General features: G+C 43.0%; 1 protein-coding gene across 1 annotated transcript in view; it reads left to right on the forward strand.

The window, feature by feature from the left end:
- Nucleotides 1-13921, forward strand: part of LOC139415094 (A kinase (PRKA) anchor protein 7) — a 32865-nt gene that overhangs the window by 5939 nt on the left and 13005 nt on the right. The window contains 3 exon segments of the mRNA XM_071162905.1: nucleotides 1412-1473; nucleotides 1475-1525; nucleotides 2470-2587. Of these exon segments, the coding sequence (XP_071019006.1) occupies nucleotides 1412-1473; nucleotides 1475-1525; nucleotides 2470-2587 (231 nt within the window).

Genomic DNA, 13921 nt, shown 5'->3' on the forward strand with positions numbered 1-13921 from the left:
TGCCACAACTAAAAACAAGTGTGTCTGCGTGGAGAGAGTCTCTTCAATGTATGCGGGAAAGGCGTATTTATTTATACCCGGAACACACCTGAGCCCAGGGGTGTCCCATGTTGCTGACTACCCTCCCGGCTCCGCCCACCGACATCCTGTACGAGCAGACAGAGTGGGAGGGTTGTCACAGGCTCAACACCCCTTGTAAAGCGGATTAAGGTGCTTAATTTTAAGAAGTTATGTTCTCTAGTTGTGATCCAAACCATATCAAGACTATGGGCTAGGCTACATGAGGTGTGCGCGTATGATTCGAAAAAGTAATTAAAAAAATATATAAGGCATTGTTTTTTATGCTAGGCGTCATTCACAGGTGCGAGAAAAGCGAGAAAAGGTAGCGAGAAAAGATAAGTGTCACCTATGCACTTAAATAGCGAATGGAGGAAGCTTTCCCGTGGTTAATTTGTGCCAGCCAGGTAGGCTATACTCCTGTTGTAAAGAAAAGCAATGTGCTTAATATTAGGGAAGTTGAGATATAGAAAGCTGATGGGATACTTTATTTTTTATAGAAGCCATCACGTAATTGCATAGCCTATAGATATGTTGCGCAACATGGGCTCATGTAATTTTTGATTACATTTGCATTGATGTCACAGTGATTAGAGGGCTGCGTACCAGGCAGTTAGCACGATTGGTTGGCTGCTCATGACCATCAGAGCTTGGAGAAGCCTACTTACTGTGACTTAACTGGCGGTCACTTGTCTTCACTTGCCTTTGTGACTGGGAGTAATACGGTCACCACAACAGCTCTAGTCCTAGATCAGTTATTGTCATTGAAAGCAAGTCTAAGAAGCGGTAGATCTGTTCAATGGGCACTTTTTCTTCTTCTATGTTTTTAGTTTTTGCATCTTTCAGTTTTGTGCACCGGCTGAAAATACAATTATTTGTAGTTATGGAAAATGTATTTCACACAATGTTTGTCTACACTATACTTGTTTGTTTTGTCACAAACTGAAATTCGGCTTACTTCCAATTTTAGCAACCACAAAATGGTGGAGCTAATTCTGTATTATAGTGCATCTTAAATGTTTTGCTTTTTTTTCTTGCATAATCCAAATCTGATATGTTTATTATTTTGTACTTTTTAGATATTACAAGCTTTTTTCAATGAGGCTGTGCTTTTTTAGATGGAGAAAGCTTCCCTAAAATAGAGACACTAACAGATTATCAGCTGCTGTCTTTTACTGGCCATTTGTGTTCTTCCACTAACCCCTATACCCCCGCCCTCTCCTCCTATTGATTATCTCCTTGTCTTACACCACTCTGGTTTAAAGTTGCTCTCTCCCTCGTGGTCCTGAACTACAAATAGATCTGCTGTTGTTTTTCCCATCACCCTCGCTCTGTCTCTGGTCATTTGCGCCAGGTCTTGTGAGGAAAACGTTTGAGGAGAAATGCATCTCGTCTGGTGACCGCAAAGCCTTCAAGCTCTCACCTTCCCTTCATGAAGCTGTCCAAAACTCCTCCTCTACACAGTCAGGTGAGCCTCCTCACTCCTGCTGGAACGATATGCATAGAGAAAACACAGCTGTGTGGAGATCTAGCGCAGCTTCACTATCCCTTCTTACTGGCAACCTTTTCTGCCTTTGCGGGATACCTTATTTGGTTGTGTAGGTAAGATTGTTAGAGAATTCAAAGCCAAGTGTGTGTGTGTATTTATTCTGTCTTTCATATCAATTTACGCAATTTACCCTGCAAGACCAAAGTCCTTATGATAATGTCATTGATTATAATAATGTGTAGATTATCATGAAATAAGTCTGATTATGCACATTCAGTGACTTAGAAATGAAAATCAGTAGTTGTAATAATACAATATACCTGACAGTTTCTTTTATAAATGGAACCTTTATTTAGCTAGGCAAGTCAGTTAAGAACAAATTCATATTTACAATGACGGCCAAACTGGCACGACGCTGGGCCAATTGTGCGCCGCCCTATGGGACTCCAATCACGGCTGGATGTGATAGTCTGGATATGCTTTGATAGTGTAAGCCATTTATAAACTTAACAGTATCTTTATACTAAGTCACTGTCCCATGGCAGGAAGAAGGCCCTTTGATCAAACTGTGAACCATGATATTCACTCAGGTTGAGTGAATTTGTAGCAGCGGTCCACTGTGTGACATGTTTACCGTCCTGGCTGAGTGAATGATGGTTATGGCAGTCGATGTACAGTGGTCTGGCAAGGGGAGGAGGGATATGGGGGGGGGGTAGTAGGAGGGGAAGATGGACGCTCCCTGTTTTATCGGTTTGTTGGCAGTGGATGACCTATTTCCTGCTGGTGTTATCGTTCCCACCAGACAACAGGCAGCCTAGAGAATACTTTGTTACTGTGTGGGGTCAGGGTGGATGGGTGTGTTCTGATATCTGGTCAGATGTGACATTGTGCACATCCCCATGTCTGTCTGTGTTGTCTCCCAGGGTTTAAAGAAGCTGTACTCTGACTACGCTTGTCACCACTTTGGAAACGAGAGGGTGTTCAGACTGGCCCTCTGCTCAATGGTGAAGAAAAAGACCCCAGATGGATTCTACCACCGAGGTCAGTTTCGGTGAGTAGAAACATGAGGCAGACTTGAAAAAATTGTAACTGAAAATCTCATCTGCTGTCCGCATTGACATAATTTAGAATTCAAAGAGATGAACACAACATGTTTTGCTTCATACCTACTGTACCACTTCAATATCACATGAATTATGCACATAACTTGATTTACTCCAAAACTTGGGAGGTAAACTAAACCTGAGGAAAGTCCAAATATCATAATACAGACTAATAGTGAGTACAGTGGGGATTTTCTTCCTGGGATTTAATATTTATCCTAGAAAAAAATCCAGAACCAGTTCATATAATGTGATGTAGCAAGGGATGTTATTGTTTTTTACCCTAGATTTTATTTTCAAACTGCCCCGGAATTCTTGCGGGTTGCTTTGTTTTTATTTTGACCAGCAGAGGGAGTTTATCATCTTTTTTTAGGTGATTGTCTGTGAGGGTGGTGCTTTTCCTCTACATCATCTGGTCAACTCTTTACCCAGGGACTAACATTAGGAGGTTTAAGATGCTTGTTGTTCAGACCTGCCTTGATATTCCTCAGAGGTTTGTTCTGACAATCAATAGACACTCATAATCAAGATAGAATTGGTGGGGATTGTGTTTTGTGGCTTTTAGTACTTGTTTTTTGTTCGAATTCCCTGCTTGCTTTCTTTGGATTTATAAATTATTTGAGGATGATGTTCTTCTCTGGGAACAAGTGTCCTTGTCAGCCGTTCACTTCGTGTTCTATTTTGACTGAGTAAACCACAGAACAGACCTTTTTTTGAATTAGCCTAATTGTTTAAAAACCCAGGAATGTTTATGTTTGGCCTCCAACTTCTGGAGATTTTAGTTTTTGCTCTTAAAGCCACTTAAAAACAAGCTTGGCAAAAGTCGAATGCACCCGCGGTGAGAGAAATAGTCTGTGTGAGATCAGCTAAAGGCTTGGAATTCATTAGCCAGTACACCGAGCTGACGAGGGAAGAAGCGTTGTGGGAACAGGGCAGCCTAATTCATGTGCACTGACTGTCTCCACTGTGCGCTCCTCTGGCTGTGTGTGTTAAGTCTGCTTTTTAAGACGATCAGGAACAAGTTAATTTTGCTTCAGATTGCTGTCTAACAGCATGTGAAATTGGTGGTACTGGGAACAGACTTGTTCTGCATATCAAATATGTACCATCCCACTGGGCACAGACGTCAATTCAATGTTTATTCCACGTTGGTTCAACGTCATTTTATTGGAAAGACGTGGATTCAACCAGTGTGTGTGCTCAGTGTGATGTATGTAGGGTCGACAACAAAACATAAAAATATGGTTTGGCTATTATGGTTTGGGTATAGCCTAGACCTTGTTCATCTGTAATTAGTTAGTCCACAGAGCTTTTGGTTGGTCTACATGACTAACATGGAAATGTCTAAAATCATCCAGTTGCGAGCAACATGGCTCCAATAGAAATGCTATATTAATTTGCCTGGTACTCCGGGTTGGTCTGGAAGGACTCCAACTGGATAAGGAAACTGTCAGCGGCGGGCAGGCTATAAATTGGAAGGGTGTTGATTTAGGAGGGTGTGTTTGTTATACATTACAGAAATAGAGCTCAGCTCCATGGCCAATTTCTCATTTGAAAACAACCTATAAACACACAATTAAAATATGACTGCTGGTACGATGAAGACAGAATTGGGATTGGTGTGCACATACACACTGGTGTGAGTTGATTAGTCCATATATAGTATATTATTCTCTTGTCTCCGTCAGCTGTCACTTGGACTCATGAAGGCTATGGTTGGGTAGCAGTGTCAGCTAGGCAAGCTCTCCAGGACTTTCCCACTAGATGTGTGTAGTTGGCAGGTCGGGGATCTCTCCCCAGCCCTCTGATCTTTACTAGCTGCTCCCAGCACTGGCCTAGGTCCTGTGGGGACTGTGGGCCACTGAGCTGGCCTTGTGATGAGACGGCCCCACTCCCCTGACTGAGTCAGACTGGTGTCACAGACAGGACCCAGCACACTGAGGGTTCCCTCTCTCTCACCTCACACAAGCAGCCAGCTGTGAAACCCATGTCAAGGAGCTGACATCACAGTTCTGAAACACTGTTGCCGTACTCACCCTCTAAGGTTGGGGCAAGAGGTTAACCCATGTATGTGTGAGACTTAGATTTGATAGTGTTACTATGTTGTGAATATGACTCTGTTTTGTGCGAACCGCCAAGGATGCTGCAGGCTGGTTCCTCTCATATTATGGATTATACGCTATTCATTATTCACTCTGCTGTCTGAGAAACTGCTATGTATTGATTAGGAAATAGATTTTAGGGTGGCTGAATGTCATGTTGTTTTTAGTTGAATATGGGGGGGTCGCACTCTCAATTTCGGTTGAAGGATCTACAATCACGCCTGACAAGGCCAATGAAATCGGCCTCTCGCTGGAAGCCCCACCTTCCACAGGTGATAAGCGTGAGGCTCGAATTCATTCCTTCAACTCAGGAACGATTCACGCCACTAAAACAATTGCAAAACAAGATGGTCTTAGGTTGCACCAACTAAACTGTCCCATAGTGGTAGAGCCTATTCACCCCCTGGATGTTGTGTGCTGACGGTTGTACACTGAAGGTTATCCTTGTTCTAATAAGTTTTCTAATGACAATTAGTTATTCAATTTGCTGGTGCAATGAGTAAGATGGCTATGAAAACGACAGAGACGATGATGGCTAAGCCGGCTCTGGGTCGAGATCATTCTCCCAGTTGTGCGGTTATAGCATTTCTCTGGAAGATACTTACTCACGATTTACAGAATGTGTAGTTACCAACGCTTCCTGCATCTCGGTCCCAGCCAAGGTCCTGGATGCTGGTACCTCGACTGAGACTGAGATGCAGGAAGCGGAGCTGGGTTGAGTGGTGGGAGCAAATGTCTTGTCTGCCTAGAGTATGTGGTGGCTGCCTGCACCCAACCGGCTCCTGTGCGCTCGGTCACCAGTTACGAGAGGCTGGTGGGTACCCCCCGCCACCTGTCTGCCTCGGTCTAGCACCGCTTGCCTCTTCCTAGACTTGTTGATAAAGCGATCTGGTCCTAAGTGGAGTTTTGAGACCAGGCTAGCTAAACAAGCACTGCATAGCATGCTAGCCAGGTTCCTGCCTCCCTATGATGAAGTTTCTGGGGTAGCTCTTTTGTTTGGTATACGTAGCGGTAACTCGCTTAGTTATTCTAAACAGACCTTTCTGCGGTCAGAGGCTAGCTAGCCTAACTTATGCTAAAAAGCGTTCTGGGTAACGTTGGCTAGCATGCTTACGTTCTGACGAATAACTTATTAGCTTTCCCCTGGTGTTATGGCAACACAATTCATATTTTTAGTTCCTGGAGTTGGAGGGAATGAAGAAAACAACAGGGTTTGCATGCAGCCCCCGATCACTTGGCTGGGGTAATTCCCAGAGCGAGGGGCCTCCACAAAAAAATACTGCTCCCACGTTTGGCAAATGGGGTACTACATCAGCCATTTCCAGAGCCCCCTGTGCCTTCAAGTTGCCGATCATGCAGGCTATACAGTTTCACGAAATCACAACGTATGTTGGACGCTTGGGCGTCCATGTTTAATTCTGTCTCAGTTACTCCGCGTTCCATGTTGTTCACAGGGTTCAAGGGGTATATTAGTCTCCCCAGGGTGAGCGGGACAATTTGGGTCAGTGTCCACAAGGGTGCCCCCCTCCCCATAGGTGGCTCGTTACTGGGATTTTAAAATGTTTATTTCACCTTTTATTTAACCAGGTAGGCCAGTTGAACAAGTTTTCATTTACAACTGCGACCTGGCCAAGATAAAGCAAAGCAGTGTGACAAAAACAGCAACACAGAGTTGCATTGCACATAAACAAATGTACAGTCAATAACACAATAGAAAAATCTATGTTTAGTGCGCGCAAATGTAGAATAGTAGGGAGGTAAGGCAATAAATGGGCCGTAGAGGTGGAAATAATTACAATTTAGCATTGCTGATTTCTGCCTGTAGCTCACTAGTTGTTATGAGCTCTCTAGTGATAATTTAATTGTTGGGAGTAGAGTTGAAGGAATGAGCAGGGTTAGACACGACCACCCTATTATCCCAAACGCTGTCTCTGTGCCTCATATGAGCACCCAAATGAGCTAGCTGTCTGTCTCCAGCTTAAAGGAAAAGTCCACCAAAAATATTTTGGTGTTTGTTTCACTAGTCCATTATTGACAGCCCGCTTCTCCTTCACCCAAATCCAGACAGCTGATGTTCTGAAAGAACAAAAAAATCTGGATCCGTACAAGTCAGCCGGGCTAGACAATCTGGACCCTCTTTCTAAAATTATCCGCCACAATGTCATGTGCAAATTTTATAATTGAGTTGGATGTGTGCATGGCCACGCAGTCGTGGGTGAGCAGGGAGTACAGGAGAGGGCTAAGCATACACCCTTGTGGGGCCCCAGTGTTGAGGATCAGCGACGTGGAGATGTTGTTTCCTACCTTCACCACCTGGGGGCAGCCCGTCAAAGTTCAGGACCCAGTTGCACAGGGTGGGGTTGAGACCCAGGTCGCAGTCCTTGTTAGCGGGCTGCGACGGTGGCAATGTATTATCCTCAAAGCGGGCAAAGAAGGTGTTTAGTTTGTCTGGTAGCATGACGTCGGTGTCCCTGGAGTGGCTGGATTCCTTTTTGTAGTCCGTGATTTCCTGTAGACCCTGCCGCATACGTCTCGTGTCTGAGCCGTTGAATTGCGACTCCACCATGTCCCTGTACTGGCATTTTGCTTGTTTGATTTCCTTGCGGAGGGAATAACTACACTGTTTATATTCAGACATATTTCCAGACCTCTTTCCATGGTTAAATGCGGTGGATCGCGCTTTCAGTTTTGCGCGAATGCCGCCATACATCAACAGTTTCTGGTTAGGGTAGGTTTTAATAGTCAGTGGGTACAATATCTCCAATGTACTTCTTTATAAATGCACTCACTGAGTCGGCGTATAGGTCGATGTTGTTCTCAGAGGCTGACAGGAACATATTCCAGTCCGCATGATCTAAACAATCTTGCCGACCAGTGTTGAAAGGTTCTCATCACTGGTACATCCTGTTTGAGTTTTTTGCCTAAAAGACGGAAGGAGAAAGATGGCGTTGTGGTTGGATTTGACGAACAGAGTGTTGGGGAAGTTAGAGTAGAAGTGGTCGAGGGTGTTGCGCATGCGTGTAGCGCAATCAATATGCTTGAATTTCGGTAGACTTGTTCTCATATTTGCTTTGTTAAAATCCCCAGCGACAATAAATGCAGCCTCAGGATGCATAGTTTCCCTTTTGCATGTAGTCCAGTGATGTTCCTTGATGGCCTTCTTGGTATCTGCTTGAGGGGGAATGTACACAGCTGCGACTATAACTGACGAGAATTCTCTTGGTAGGTAGAATTGCCGGCACTTGATTGTAAGGAATTCTAGATCGGGTGAGCAGAAGGCCTTGAGTTCCTTTATGTTATGATTACACAATGAGTCGTTAATCATAAAGCATACACAACCGCCAGGCCTTTTCCCAGAGAGGTGTTTATCTCTGTCGGAACCGATTCCGACAACATATCCCGAGAGAGCCATGTTTCCGTGAAACAGTATGTTACAATCTGACTCTGGAAGGCAACCCTTGCTCAAATTTCATCTACCTTGTTGTCAAGATACAGGACATTGGCTAGTAGTATACTCGTGCACACCGCTCCCGTCTACGGGGCGTGGCCAGGTGGCCGCTTCGTCTGCCCCTTCTGCGGCTTCGTTGTTTTGGATTGCCTACTGGAATTACCTTCGTTGTCCTGGGTGGTGGTCCAAACGGGAGACTCCACTTCGGGAAAGTCTTATTCCTGGTCGTAATGTTGAAGTCGCTCTCAATCCAGTAGTTCTTCCCAGCTGTATGTAATAAGACTTAAGATTTCCTGGGGTAACAATGTAAGAAATTATACATTTAAAAATAATAATAATAATAATATTACTGCATAGTTTCCTAAGAACTCGAAGCGACCATCTCTCTCGGTGCCATACCATCCACCTGACAGGTGTGGAAAGCTGACTAAACAGCATGCTCATTACACAGGTGCACCTTTTGCTGGAGACAAAAGGCCACTGTAAAATGTGCAGTTTTGTCAACACAATGCCACAGATGTCTCCAGTTTTGATGGAGAGTGCAATTGGCATGCTGACTGCAGGAATGTCCACCAGAGCTTTTGCCAGATAATTAAATCTTAATTTCTCTGCCATATGCCACCTCCAACGTCATTTTAGGTAATTTGGCAGTATGTCCAACCGGCCTCAACCGCAGATCACATGTAACCAGCCCAGGACCTCCACATCTGGCTTCTTCACCTGCGGACAGCTGATGAAGCTGTGGGTTTGCACAACCAAAAAATTTCTGCAAAAACTGTCAAACCGTCTCAGGGAAGCTCATCTGTTTTACTCGTCGTCCTCACCAAGATATTGACCTGACTGCAGTTTGGCGTCGTAACCGACTTCAGTGGTCAAATGCTCACCTTCGATGACCACTGGCACGCTGGAGAACTGTACTCTTCGTGGATGACTCCCGGTTTCAACTGGAACGGGCAGATTTGGGCGAGCAGTTTTCTGATATCAATGTTGTGAACAGAGTGCCCCATGGTGGCGGTGTGGTTATGGTATGGGCAGGCATAAGCTATGGACAATTAACTATTTGATGGCTATTTGAATGCTCAGCGATAGCGTGACGAGATCCCAAGGTCCATTGTTCTTCCATTTATCCGCCTCCATCACGTCACAAGGCTATGTATGCAATTCCTGTAAGCTGAAAATATCCCAGTTCTCCCATGGCCTGCATACTCACCAGACATGTTACCCATTAAGCACGTTTGGGATTCTCTGGATCGACATGTACGACAGCGCGTTCCAGTTCCTGCCAATATACAGCAACTTTGCACAGCCATTGAAGAGGAGTGGGACAACATTCCATAGCAACTCTATGCGAAGGAGATGTGTTGTGTCGCATGAGGCAAATGGTAGCCCACCAGATACTGTGTTTTTTTTTTTAAGGTATCTGATCAACAAATGCATATCTGTATTCCCAGTAATGTGAAATCCATAGATTAGGGCCTCAATTGATTTCAATTGACTGCTTTCCTTTTATGAACTCAAACTTCATACTATCTTTGAAATTGTTGCATTTAATTTTTTTCAGTATATTATATGCTATTGATACTATTGATTCCACTACCCACTTTATAGTAGTCTATTACTGTCTACTGGATGCTTCCTCTTCTACCTCTTTATTTTTTTACTTATTAATTTAATGTACTGTATTGTTGAGGGAGCTTGCGCATAAGCATTTTGCTGCACCTTTTACACCTGCTGTAAACTGTGACGAATACATTTGATTTTGTCAGCGGACTAGCGGTAGGTAGTGTGGGTGAATGTGGCGAGAGGAGCGTGCTACTGGTAACTTAATTTTTTTTAAATTATTAATTATTATAAGCTGGGTGGTTCGAGCCCTGAATGCTGATAGGCTGAAAGCTGTTGTATACCACTGGTATGACAAAACATGTATTTTTACTCTTGTTTATACGTTGGTAACAGTTTATAATAGCAATAAGGCATCTCAGGGGTTTGTGGTATATGGCCAATATAGCACGGCTAAGGGCTGTATCCAGGACCAGCCCTTAGCCATAGTATAATGGCCATTTACCACAAACCCCTGAGATGCCTTATTCCTTAAATGTACTGCATTGCTGAGGGAGCTAGCACACAGGGCAAAATGCTTATATTTTACACCTGCTGTAAACTATGTAACGAATGCATTTGATTTTACATTTCGTCAGCAGACTAGCAGAAGGTAGTGTAGGTGAATTTGGCGAGAGGTGTGCTACTGGTGGGTTCTTGAAAAATAGGGGTAGGGTTGTAGAGAATCGAAAGACCATGAATGTAATAAGAAATCTTAGGTGCTGGCTTAAGGCCAGTAGCAACCACTACAGAATGTCTGATCAGAACAAGGATGAGGCGAACAAGGATAAGGAGTTTAATGGAAGATGTCCACATTCACACACATCTGACCACTCATGGTTCAGTTAACTGAGACTCAGGTCCAGTGAGAACTTGAAGTCGACCGATTATGATTTTTCAACGTCGATACCATTTATTGGAGGACCAAAATTAGCCGATGATGATTAATCTGCTTTTTTAATATTTTGTAATAATGACAATTACAACAATACTGAATGAACAGTGAACACTTTTATTTTAACTTAATATAATACATGAATAAAATATATTTAGTCTCAAATAAATAATGAAACAATGCTCAATTTGGTTTAAATAATGCAAAAACAGTGTTGAAGAAAGTAAAAGTGCAATATGTGCCATGTAAAAAAAGCGACAGTTTAAGTTCCTTGCTCAGTACATATGAAAGCTGGTGGTTCAATATTCCCAGTTAAGAAGTTATAGGTTGTAGTTATTATATGAATTATGACGCGTTGACTTTCTCTCTATACCATTTATATTTCATATACCTTTTGACTATTGGATGTTCTAATAGGCACTATAGTATTGCCAGCCTAAGCTCGGGAGTTGATAGGCTTGAAGTCATAAACAGCCATGCTTGAAGCACAGCGCTTAGAGCTGCTGGCAAACGCAGTAAAGTTTGAATTAATGCTTATGAGCCTGCTGCTGCCTACCACCGCTCAGTCTGACTCCTTTATCAAATCAGGCTTAATTATAATATAATAAACACAGAAATATGAGCCTTTGGTCATTAATATGGTCAAATACAGAAACTATCATTTCAGAAACAAAACGTTTTATTCATTCAGTGAAATACGAAACCGTTCCATATTTTATTGAAGTCTAGATATTGCAGTTACATTGCACAACCTACAATGTTATGTCATAATTATGTAAAATTCATGTTTCTGACTACAAAGCGTGCTGGGGCCATAGACTAACAAACTGAAATCCCGGGAATCAAGGCTGCTGACAGGCTGAACGAGATATGGTGGTGATTATTTTGTGTGACATTGACAAATAAGACACTAACAAAAGTGGGGGTCCTCTGAATGGGAGACTAAGCTGCCTGATTAGAACTAACCAGAAGGCATGGCTAAAATCAGCTGACCAGCCATTTTTAACAGTCCTAAAGATAGGCTGTTTCCTCCTCTGCTGCAGAACACATCAACTAGGATTTTGTGAGCTGGACATTGCTGTAGCAGGGTGGTGGTGTATTATAACAGTGTTGTTTTTGTAAATGTAGGAGGATCTCCAGTTAGGGGGATGTAGGAGGATCTCCGATTAGGGGTGCACATGCTCAATTCCTCCAGGCCTCATTGGTAAAAGAGAGCGAATAGCATTTGAGCTGTCCTGCTGAACTATGTCTAGGAAATACAGGATGTTTTCATCGTGTGCAATAGGCCTATTGGACAGTCCTCTTGCTCAAGTTGGAGGCATCATTACATTTAAAATGATCACTGTGTATGTATTGATATATTGTGGTAATATTTATTAATTGTGCTGCCTAAATCCTTTGCCTGGCATTTCAGACCGATTTTACTATACACTGTAAGTTGATATTTATATAGGCTCAAGTGTGTTTTAATGATAATGGCCTCGACTTTGAGTGGGTGAAAGTGTGTGTGGTATTTAGGCTTGGCCAGCTGATAATGTACCTTGGATGTTCGTCTTGGGTAGCAACTAGAAACGTCTATCTTGTGTAGTGAGTAAGCCATGATGGCACAGCGATGAATAACACTAGTCATATTCAGAAAGGTGATAGGAAGGGCCTTGTTATCTTTAGTGTGCATCTGCTTATGTGTGCCTTCAGAAAGTATTTAAAACCCTTGACATATTCCACATTCTGTTGTGTTCTAGCCCAAATTCAAGATTGACATTTGACAAGGTGAAAACCATGTTTTAGCCATTTTTGCAAATTGATTGAAAAAGAAATACAGATATCTCATTTACATAAGTATTCACACCTGAGCCATTACTTTGTAAAATCACCTTTGGCAGCGATTTACAGCTGAGTGTTTTTCTGGGTAAGTCTCTAAGAGATTTCCACACCTGGATTGTACAATATTTTCCCATTCTTTTCAAAATTATTCAAACTCTGTCACATTGGTTGTTGATTGCTAGACCACCATTTTCAGGTATTTGCGATTTAGATTGTCAAGCATATTTAAGTCAAAACTAACTCGGACACACTCAGTATCATCACATTATATTGGTCACATCCCCTAACCAGAAACTGGGATGGCGGCATTCAGTCAAAACTGAAAGCGCGAACCACCTCATTTAATCATGGAAAGAGGACATTCACTGTCGTCTTGGTAAGCAACCAGTGTAGATTTGGCCTTGTGTTTTAGATTGTTGTCCTGCTGAAAGGTGAATTAATCTCCTAGTGGAAAGCAGACTGAACCAGGTTTTCATCTCGGAATTTGCCTATGCTTAGCTCCATTCTGTTTTTTTGGCAGTAGAATGGCCCGTACTGAAGAGCTCAGTGACTTTCAACCTGGCACCATCATAAGATGCCACTTTTCCACCAAATCTGCCCTGTTAGAGCTGCCCTGGTCAACTGGAAATGTGTAGGAGCAACAATGGTTCAGCCGCCAAGTGGTAGGCCACACAAGCTCACAGAACGGGGCCGCCAAATGCTGAAGCAAAGTCAGCACAAGAACTGTTCGTCAGGAGCTTCATGAAATGGGTTTCCATGGCATAGCACCATTCACCATTCCCAATGCGTCAGATGGAGTGGTGTAAAGCTCGCCACCATTGGATTCTGGAGCACATTTCACCATCTGGCATCAGGACAGCTTTGTTTACAGAATTTTATAGAATATCTTTAACTGAAAGGCTTTTGAGTATGTATCTATTGATGTTTTATATGTACAATTTAAGACCTGCTTCCATGATTTTGGCTTGTCATATCTTCCCAATACGTTTGAAATATACACTGATCAAAAAAATAAAGGGAACACTTAAACAACACAATGTAACTCCAAGTCAATCACACTTCTGTGAAATCAAACTGTCCACTTAGGAAGCAACACTGATTGACAATACATTTCACATGCTGTTGTGCAAATGGAATAGACAACAGGTGGAAATTATAGGCAATTAGCAAGACACCCCCAATATAGGAGTGGTTCTGCAGGTGGGGACCACAGACCACTTCTCAGTTCCTATGCTTTCTGGCTGATGTTTTGGTCACTTTTGAATGCTGGCGGTGCTTTCACTCTAGTGGTAGCATGAGACGGAGTCTACAACCCACACAAGTGGCTCAGGTAGTGCAGCTCATCCAGGATGGCACATCAATGCGAGCTGTGGCAAGAAGGTTTGCTGTGTCTGTCAGCGTAGT

Source organism: Oncorhynchus clarkii, chromosome 8 (genome assembly GCF_045791955.1).
Source record: "Oncorhynchus clarkii lewisi isolate Uvic-CL-2024 chromosome 8, UVic_Ocla_1.0, whole genome shotgun sequence".
Classification (NCBI taxonomy): Eukaryota; Metazoa; Chordata; class Actinopteri; order Salmoniformes; family Salmonidae; genus Oncorhynchus; species Oncorhynchus clarkii.